This window comes from Callithrix jacchus, chromosome 6, assembly GCF_049354715.1.
Source record: "Callithrix jacchus isolate 240 chromosome 6, calJac240_pri, whole genome shotgun sequence".
NCBI lineage: Eukaryota > Metazoa > Chordata > Mammalia > Primates > Cebidae > Callithrix > Callithrix jacchus.
In genome coordinates, this window is record NC_133507.1 from 138,026,631 (window position 1) to 138,036,627 (window position 9,997).

The following is a 9,997-nucleotide window of genomic DNA, read 5'->3' on the forward strand; positions in this document are numbered from 1 at the left end:
CAACCGGGAACCATAGCCCAGCCAAGTCGATGTAATATTAATCGTCACATGGGGTGAAGACCTATCAGTCAGTTTTTGCTAAACCAGTAAATCAGGAAAGATAATTTTTGTCATTATTACATTAAGAAAATCTGTTATCCAGGTAAGAGTTGAGTACATATTAAGGGTTTTTGGAAGAAGTGAGGAGCTGTGATCTAAAAAAGCTCATGTTTCCTCCAAGCAGCACATCTTAACCAAAGATGTTCCAACTAAATGAACCCAGAATGTTAGACAGGAACGAAATCTGAAAACAGATGATGTGCTTACAAATTACGCAAGGCTTGTTCTGTAATGCAAATGGGTTGTCTTCTTTGAAATGTAAAGGCACTGAGCCTAAACATGAGGAATTTTAATGTCTGGTGATTAAGCTATAGCGAGAAATTTTAGTTAATGACCAGGTATAAGATGGTGTCATTAGATAATTCTGATGTCGCCAGAACTGATGTCAGTTGTAGTTTAAGACAGCTCTCATAACTTCACCATCTTGGAATAGAGAGAACATCATAAAAACCAAGTGGAGAGAATCTATTCTACTTCAGCCACAGGTTGCCTGGCTCAGACTGGCTGCTTCTTCCTTTTAGAGTATAGTGTTTCCACAGTCAAGGCACAGTGAGTGTGCTTCTCGTACTAACAGCAAAACAGAACTTGACTGTCATGGCAGATAAGAAATTGGAAATTCAACAAAAATGTATTGCATACCAGCTCTATGCTAGGCACTTTGATATATATTATCTCATAGCCTCCAAAAAAAGTACATTGCACATTAACCTAGCAGACGCTATTTCATGCCTAGAAAATGCCATTTCCTTTTTTTTTTCCACATTTATCAGTGCTTTAGCCAATATAGTATGTATACCAGATATCTGTATAACACGTTGACTTCTAAAGAATCATTCACATTGTATGGTGTTTACCTAGAACACTAAATACATCATATCAAGATAATGGTAGAAAATAACCGTAGTAGACTTTTGCTTGTATCCAACTCCAGAACCAAAGAGCCCATCACTATCTCTGTGATCCTCACATTGATCTGCTAAGAATTGACAAGAGCAGGAACTACCATCCCTGTTACCCACTGGGAAGCCAGGCCCCAGAACGGTTAAGTGGGGTTATACTCAGAGCTCACAGAGACAGCAAGAGGATTAAAATACACATTCCTGTGCACCACCCCAGACCTTCATTTTCAAGTGGATTAAGTTTTATAAATGGAATCTTGGACCAGCCATATCTAAAATATAGTAGTCCCTGTCTGCTTCATCTCAAATGACTTTCTGGCCTACAGCCAGGTGGTGGTTAGAATAACCTGGAAAGTCATAGAGTAGAGCCTGTAATTTTGATTCACCTTCAGTATACACTATATTACATTTGTCCCTTGTTAGTATAGTGGCGAGTATCCCCGCCTGTCACTATATCATGTTTAACTGTGAGATTACACTTGTGTGTCTGCTTTAATATCACATGAACCCTTTATTTTGTTTTCCAGAGTGAAAACTTGATCCTTTGTATTAAAAATGCTTTTATTTAATTATTTTATTTATTTATTTATTTATATTTTTTGAGACAGAGTCTTGCTTTGTTGCCCAGGCTTGAGTGCAGTGGCACGGTCTCAGCTCACTGCAACCTCTGCCTCCTGGGTTCAGAAAATTCTCATGCCTTAGCCTCCCAAGTAGCTGGGATTATAAGTGTGCACTATCCTACCGGCTAATTTTTGTATTTTTAGTAGAGATGGGGTTTTACCATAGTGGCCAGGCTGTTCTCAAACTCTTGGCCTCAGGTGATGCACCCAAAGTGCTGGAATTATAGGCGTGAGTCACCATGCCCAGCCTGAAAATATTTGTAAATGGCATCTGTTGATTTTTGGAGAGAAGTGTGGAAGGGAGAGTGTACATGTAGATGATGATGGGGAGAATTGCAGAAGAAGATTCTGGCTCAAGGAAGCTGCTTCTTTGTGGTTTTAATAGAGGAGATGTGCTTTAGCTATATCTCTTAGCCAAGTGAGAGAAGTATAATCTCTTTGACCATGTACTGAAATATTCATTTATATTGCCTTCAGGTGTTCAGTGTGGTCACTTCCCAAATAATCATTTAGGGAAACTTGACTATAATCAGTGAGGTTAAAGAACAATGCTTACAGTCCATTTAAATTCTTTTGATGTATTTTCTGTACGTTATTTAAAGTTAGCAAGCTGTCATATTCTTGCCATTAAATGTTGACATTTGAAAGGAAATAATTATCCAGGGATGTTCATTTTAAATGAAAATTAAATTATAACTTTACAGTTGTATAACATCTTCAGAAGAGCTATTTTCCTCCAGTGTGTTCTAGAAATATGTGAATTGTATGATTCTTTGAGAAATAGAAGTCAGCTCTGCCATAGAAGTAGAAAGTTTTTCCATGACATAAGTTTAGACAGTCACTTTCTTTTAAGTTTCCTGGTACCTCTCATTTTATTTTGAAACCTAGGAATAAATATTATCATTCTTTAATGTTCATTTTTTTCACTTCATTTTAATGTTCATTTTTATTATCATTATAAACTTTCACTTTTTCTATTTCTGGTTTGTTTGATTAGATATGCCATTAGCATTTGATGTTTGGTAGAATCTTTGTGTAGTCTCTGTGTGCCCTTCATCTGTCAGTTCTCACTGCACGGCTCTGTAGTGGGTAGAAGAGGTAAAGTGTTGTCTCTGAGAGCTCACTGTAAGTCACTGGCCAGGAGTCTATTTCTAGCACTGCCCTCGTCCTTTATTTTTCTTCCTTCGTATTGAGAATGCAGTGAGGAAAGAGGATTTATCCCCATGGCTTTGGGATCATTATTATTATTATTTTTTACCAGATTCCAAGAGGCTGAGCTATGTCTAAATAATCATTTGATATAAGCTCTATGAAAAAAAAATTATTGTTTTAGCACTTATTTTTCTTCTAACTGCCTAATTTATCCTTCTTTATTGTTGACATTTATTGATTTTTCCAACTTAGTATCACAGACATTCAGAGATTAGCAGTATGATCATTTTACCAACACCCCGTTTAAAGAGTTAAAGTTGTCTGGCTCAGTGCATCACAGCAAGCTAGTGGCCAGCGGACTTGACTGGAATCCAGACCCACCCATACCCACTGCAGTCATCTTATCACTACACCATGGTGCCAACTCTCCATGCCTTCACCTTATCATGCCACTAACCACATCTACCTAGAGAAAGGATGCTCATACTCCCTCTTTCAAGAGTACATCCAGTTCTGTGTGTGAGAGTGCACAGGGATTCTCCAAAGCTTAGTGGAGGACTGAAGACAAAGGTGTTAGGAATCAATGCTTCAGAGCAGTTTTCTGAAACTGCTGGCCCCTGTTGGACCCTATGACATTTTTCTTTGCTCTTCTCTGTTTTTATTTTTCTGCCTTAATTCTCTGGTGTAGTTTGCTAGTACACGAAAAGCAATAATGAAAATATCACAGTGTTACCCAATATTTATTTAGGGCTTGATACATTTAAGATACAATTTTAAATTTTTTATTGAGGTTGAACATTTGTACAGTTAATGCACAGATCTTAACTATGCAACTTGATGAATTCTTAAACATTCATTTACTTGGGTGCTTACCACCCAGATCAGAAGAACAGAACATTTTCATCACCTCATTAGGCTCCCTAGTAGCTTCCCATTCAGAAGTCCCCATCCCTTGAGGTAACTACTGTTCTGACTTCTGTCACTTGAGAGTGGCCTTGCCTGTTTTTGATCTTCATATACTTGGAATCATGCCTTTTTTGATTCATCCAATTATGTGATTATAGCTGTGTAGTATCTGTTTTATGATTTTACCACAATTTATTCATCCTCCTAATGATGAACATTTGCTTGTCTTTTAGCAATTATGAATAAAGATGCTGTGGATATTCTTGTACCTATCACTTGGTGGACATATATTAAGTGTATTCCTAGGAATTAGAACATAAAATTTAAACTACCATAAAGAATTTTTGCAAACTTCTTTCATCTGATAGTCACCACAACCCCTAAAATAGGTATGATAAGTAGTAGTATTCACATTTTATTTTTGAGAGAAATTAGTTATGGAAAGGTCAGGTGGCTTGCCTAGGGTTCCTGAGAAACTGACAGGGTTACGGTTGTGTTCTCCACACTAGGCTGTAGGATTTCTCTTTTGCATCATATTAGCATTTATAGCATTGAGTAAGCTACAAGTGACATTAAAGAAACCCAAATATATGTCTTTTTAGGCAAAGTACATGCAAACTGACTTGTTCTTTTCGATGCTTTTTACACATCTGGATTGTGAGTGATCCTTTGGAAACAACCTATTGGAAGTCATGTGTTTTTTACTTTGGAGGTCAGTAAGGGTCTCAGCACAAGATGATAGTTTTTAGTCTTATGATGGGATAGGACTGGCAGTTTCTATTTAGAGGTTATTGATTTCATTTCTCTGTTTATAGCCAGGATTATATTTCACTGTATTTGAAAAGTAGTAGGTTATCCATTTCATAAAGTTCTCAAAGTAAGGATGGTAGCTTGAGGAAGAAGAAATATGTCACACAGATGCCCTTTCTATTTAGTCTCTACTTTCTCAGCATATTGCAGAGAGAAAGAACACACTAGAAAAGATGAAAATTGACTCCTACCTCTTTCTGTAGAAGAGATTTGGAGAGTATCTTTCTTTTATTGAGAAAGCAGGCTAGTCATTGAGTTCTCTGCTGTCTTGCTTCCTTGTCACTGCACGGGCTGGAATTACTTGCAATTAAAAACACTGATGATGAGGAGTGATATGTGGAAGAGATCAGCCTTGCCTGGGGCATTGAGAAGGATAATGGATGGCAGCCCAGCTTTTAAACATAGTTGCTTACACAGAAATGTGAAGCAGATCTGTCAGGAAAATCACTTGCAGATGATACTTAGCACTTGATGAAAATGTAGGTTTTTTACTGCTGCTCCTTTCTTCCTAGGAATTTGGCCTAGTCTCAGAGATGTGCTAATTTGTGCTTAAGTATATATACTGTGGTCACACTATGCCAACAGTCCTGTCTTAACTTCTCCTTTAATTGCAGTGTGAAGGGGGCTTTGCAGGTTGGAAGGGAGTGGGAATTTGAGATTTTAGAGGCTGAGTGCCAAAACACATCAGGGATTTTCCAGATTCGTCAGTAAGTCCCTAACTAAGGGGTCATAAAAGATGTAGTAGGCTACAGAACCATTGAGCCCAGGGAGTTTCTCAGAGGTTTGGAAGATACTGGTCATTTGTGCCCACAAGAGATTTATGGCAAGATGCAGCTCTGCTTTTTATTCTCGTGCCCCAACTGGATAAATCTTACCCTGTAACCATATAGTCCTGATAGCAAGAAAATCACTCAGGGGTGAATGATGAGTCAGAGAGGAAAGGGTACAATACAAAAAGTATAGTAATAATCCGGAAAACTCCAGATACCAATTTGAGTACAGTTTATTTAACCCTAACCCATAAATCATATGCCAGCAAATGTATATTTCTTAATTCATTTATCTGTATTTGGCTCTCAGATACCTTTATTCATAATCACTGAGAAAAAATAGAATTAATGAAACAGAAGCTTCATTACAATTCTGTTACAGGTTGTCTGCCCCCATTGCTGAGATTTTCTGTCTCTTTATACCATTGATTCTCAGTTTTGCACATGGTCCAGTTTAGGGTCAACAAAGGGCTATGGAAAGATCCATGAATGTCCTTAAGAGAAGATAAATTCCTTGTTTGCTCAGTCAGAAAAGAAGTTAATGTTTAGTAAGGTGGTTCTAAATGAGGGGGAAAAAAAGTCTAGGAGAGTGGTTGAGTCGACAGACAATTAGGTCCATGGTGCTGACGAAGGCAGTACCTCACAGGCAGACACGGCCTACGCTGTCACCTCTTTGTTACCTGTGTATGTTTTTGTATATGAGGAATGGAAGGACAGGCAGAGCTTGCTTGCTTCTGAAACTTGGCACGTGCAGCCCAGTATTTCATGGTTGACTTTTTTAAGAGACATATTTTAGTTTATTTATAGGGCTTAGGTTTCAGAGGTCAGGATTGTGTCCATTGTACCATAAATAACAGGAATGTAGCAAATGGCAGTTCTTGCCACTTTTTCCATGTTGAGAAAATGAGGAAAGTATAACTATACTTTTTCCTCTTGGGTGGAAGCAACTGCAAGAGAGCATGAGTGCTGGGAGGCTCGCTCACTGCATGCACACTCACCCTGAGGAGTAGCCAGAGAGAGGCATGCCTTTAGGGGCTGGTCAGTTGTGGTATCATAAATGACTCTGTTTAGTTTCTGTGGCCCCCAAAGGAAAATTGGAACTGTCCCACCTTCCACTGTCCCCCTCTAAAACACTCCTATAGGCAAGCATGCTACCAGAAGATTCTCTTCTCGTGTTAAAATAGATAGGCATTGCTAGAACCCAGCTCTTAGAGGCAGTTGCCACATGCCTTGAAGGAAAAGGCTCCTCACTGCTATCCTTGGAGGGACAGGATGGAAAAAGAGTGTTCAGGTAATTTTCATGGACACTCACCTCACTACCCTTCTAAAATCTGAGTGTCATTCCTATATCCTCACAGACTTCGCTTTTCTATGTAGGCCTTTCAGAAGCTCTACAACTAGAACAGTGATGCTGAATGGTTTTCTCATCCATTTGTTTGAAAATAGTCTGTTTTCAAACAATTTCTAACACAAATTGAAAGATTTCCATAAAAGGAATCAAACAAACTTGCAAGCTCACTCAAAAAGAAGTCACCCTTTTACTACTTTTGTCCACAGTGGAATTTAAGAATAGATTATTTGAATCTTTTTTTCCCCCTGATTCTGTATCATTCAACTTGAGATTATTCTAATCTTGACTTGATTCTTACGCTCCTTTCAAAAGAGCATACTAGTTTGGGATGGTTGGTTATTTTCTTAACCACAGCAAGCCAACTAATTTCCTGTGGAAGCAGAACTGGAAACAGCAGATGTCCACCATGCTGATACAGGACCTTACACAGTCACTGTCTTGACAAGTTATGTCATTTTCTCCCTCTTCATGAGTACTTTCTTTGGTGACAAGTTAGTATGGACTACTTGAACCTCAAAACTGGGCCTCTCACCCAAAGCCAAATGAAGGAGCCAGGATGATGTTTCTTTTGAGTCATTTGCAGGAGACTTTGCTAAGCAGGCTGCCTTAGGTTTCCCTGTGGCAATGCTAACAGATTGATCCCTCCTTCAAAGGGGCAAAAATATCATTTTGGTATGATAACTGACTTTCTGTTTACAGTTTCTGGCCCCTAAAGAAAAACCAAGTGAAGACACAGCAGCTGCATTTGAAGAAGGTGGTGATGTGGAAGATTTAGTAAGTACTTTTAATATGCACCTGGTGTTCTGTGATTGAAATTGCTTAAGTTATAAATACAGCCACAAAGGCTGATTATCATAGACTTGTTGCTTTGTGTTTTAATTTCCAATACACTAGAAGTTCCCTACACTATTATTTATTGCCATTATAAATTTAATCAGATAGGTAGTTTCATAATGGAAATTCCTGTGTTCCATGGTGTTAGCTATATTGTTCATTCAGATTAATCCTCTTTTGAAGGGCTGAAAAAGAACTAGGGAGACCATTCCATTAGTAGCAAAATGTTATAATGCACTGAAATTGCTCTTAACCAAAAATAAGTAATACAACATGCAATTTGTGTAGGTTGACAAATAAAAACAGCCTTTAAAATGGCTACTTCTTAAATGTTCTCAATTAATTTAATGTAAACAAAATGGACTGATAGGCATTTGAGGATTTCTGGGCCCCATTACACCATGTTGTTGATGCCTGGGAAGCTGTGTAAATGTTGGCCTTTGTATCTGTCTTTAGTTTGGAAACTTCCCGACTTTAAGCTTCACATGACAACTGTCCCACAAAAATGATATACTATGATGCCAACCTTTTTTAGACATGTTCTCAGTACTAAGAAGAGTGGATACTTGGATGTTTAACTACTAAAATAGTGAGCAGTGAATAAGTGTGCAGGTACATGCATGCCTTCCAATGTAGAGAGTCATTTTCATTAAACCCTCTCTCACCAGAGAAGCAGTGGTATGACATTGGCCTGGTTCCTTTCTAAGTGTGTTGTTCTTGTTTACAGTTGGACATGATATAGGTCGTGGATGTGTGGGGAATCTAAGAGAGCTGCCATGGCTGTGATGCTGGAAGTTCTAACAAAACAAGTTGGAGGCGGCCATTCAAGGGGAGCCAGAAGCTCTGGAGAAATTCCCAGCAGGTTACCCGGAGGCAGATCACCTAATTCTCTTTGGAATGAATACACACATATATATTACAAGAGATAATTTAGACCCCATACAAGTTTATAAAGAGTCATTGTTATTTTCTGGTTGGTGTATTATTTCTTCTTGGTCTTTACTGATCTTTGTATATTATATACATGCTTTGAAGTTTCTGGAAAGTAGACCTCTTCTTGACCTAGCATATTGATGACAGTTGCAGCCCTTGTGATGTGATTAGTGTCTCATCTGGAACCATGGCATGGTTATTGGTGAGTTTCTTAACCCTTTCCAGAGTCCTTTGTCTTATCCTCCAATAGCAGTCACAACTTACATTGAGCAAGCAATAGCGTTTGCTTCCTCTCAACAAGCAGTTGGGTTAGGAAAACCATGGACTCATTTCTCTGTTTAGTTGAGGCCTTTTAATTACCACATTACTTTGGCTCTGTATATAGGTGGTTTTCTTTAAGTGGGATGGGAAGGGGAACACAATTTTCCTTCATATCCCTTTTAAGCAGTGAGTTATGGTGGTGGTCTCACAAAGAAAAGACCTTTTGGCCCAGTCTCTGCTATATGAGTGAACTTTTAAAAATTCAAAAACTGAGAAATTTACTATAGTATGTAGAATTAGATCATTTCATTATTCTCTACTTGCAAGTCTCAGAGAGAGAAAGTTGCATTATATTAAAACATTTATGTTAACTTTTTGGTCTTTCCCATTTCTACCTAAGTCAGTTTTCATCTTTCTAGATAATGTCTCCTTTACTAAATAAGAAAATAGCAAAGCCCTTATTCTCTTTTTTTCTTGTCCTCATTCTTTCCCTGAGTTCCAGTTCCTCTTTGCTTGGTGTACAAACTTCTTGGTCACCTCTGTTTTCAGCACCCTCAGAAGTGGTCACTAATACACTATTTTGCATATGTAAAATTAAAGGTGTAAATGACTCATTTCTCTGTGAATTGCTGCTAATTACTGTCTGCAAAATATTTCTTCCGTGCTGTGCTGAGAATTTAACGCCCTTATCCATTGGTTGAAAATGGATCTGCAAGATAGAACATCATTCATTCAGCTGAGGAGAGAGAGAGGAGAGTGCTTTACTTGGGGCTTCTAGGACATCCTCTCAGTACTATACACAGTTGCATCAAACTTGACATACAGATGCCCATTTAAAGTAACCCCAACAAAGGATGACATATCATAGTTTCTGGTTGGATAGTTAAAGCCCAGGGGTTGTTTGTGACTTGGACGAAACAGACATTCTTAAAACCACAGAGAGTGGAAACTTTGAACTCTGAAATCTTCATTATTCTCATCAGATCCTCCTAGCAATATGAATCAACTCAGTAAGTATGGCTTCATCAGCAACTCCTGTCTTTGGCAGCTTGGGGAATTTCTTCTTGGAAACATCAATCCTTTTGTCATGCCAGGAAAAGTTTAAATCAAGTTAGTCCTTTAGATCTTCTGATACCTTTTGACTTGTATGTAGCAGGATTATTTATTTCCAGATCCATTTCACATAGGCGCAGTATACGTACTACGTAGACTTCATCAGAACATATTGTTTTGAGTAGGAACATCATGTTTTACATGAATACATCAAAGTCCCGCTTCCCTGAAATGAGATTGGCAGATCTACAGAACTCACAGGTGTTCTGCTGAGTGTAACCTTGGAGGACAAGTCCTCATTCCGCTGTG

The 9,997-nt window shown here is 38.3% G+C and overlaps 1 protein-coding gene across 1 annotated transcript in view; it reads left to right on the forward strand.

Annotated features, from left to right (window-relative positions):
* The window catches only part of XRCC5 (X-ray repair cross complementing 5), a 95,103-nt gene extending 85,854 nt beyond the window's left edge, over positions 1-9,249 (forward strand). Inside the window, exons 20-21 of the mRNA XM_017973703.4 lie at positions 7,307-7,381; positions 8,169-9,249. Of these exons, the coding sequence (XP_017829192.2) occupies positions 7,307-7,381; positions 8,169-8,183 (90 nt within the window). The 3' untranslated portion in view covers positions 8,184-9,249. The remainder of the gene's footprint in view (positions 1-7,306; positions 7,382-8,168) is intronic.
* Positions 9,250-9,997: the final 748 nt, after the last annotated feature.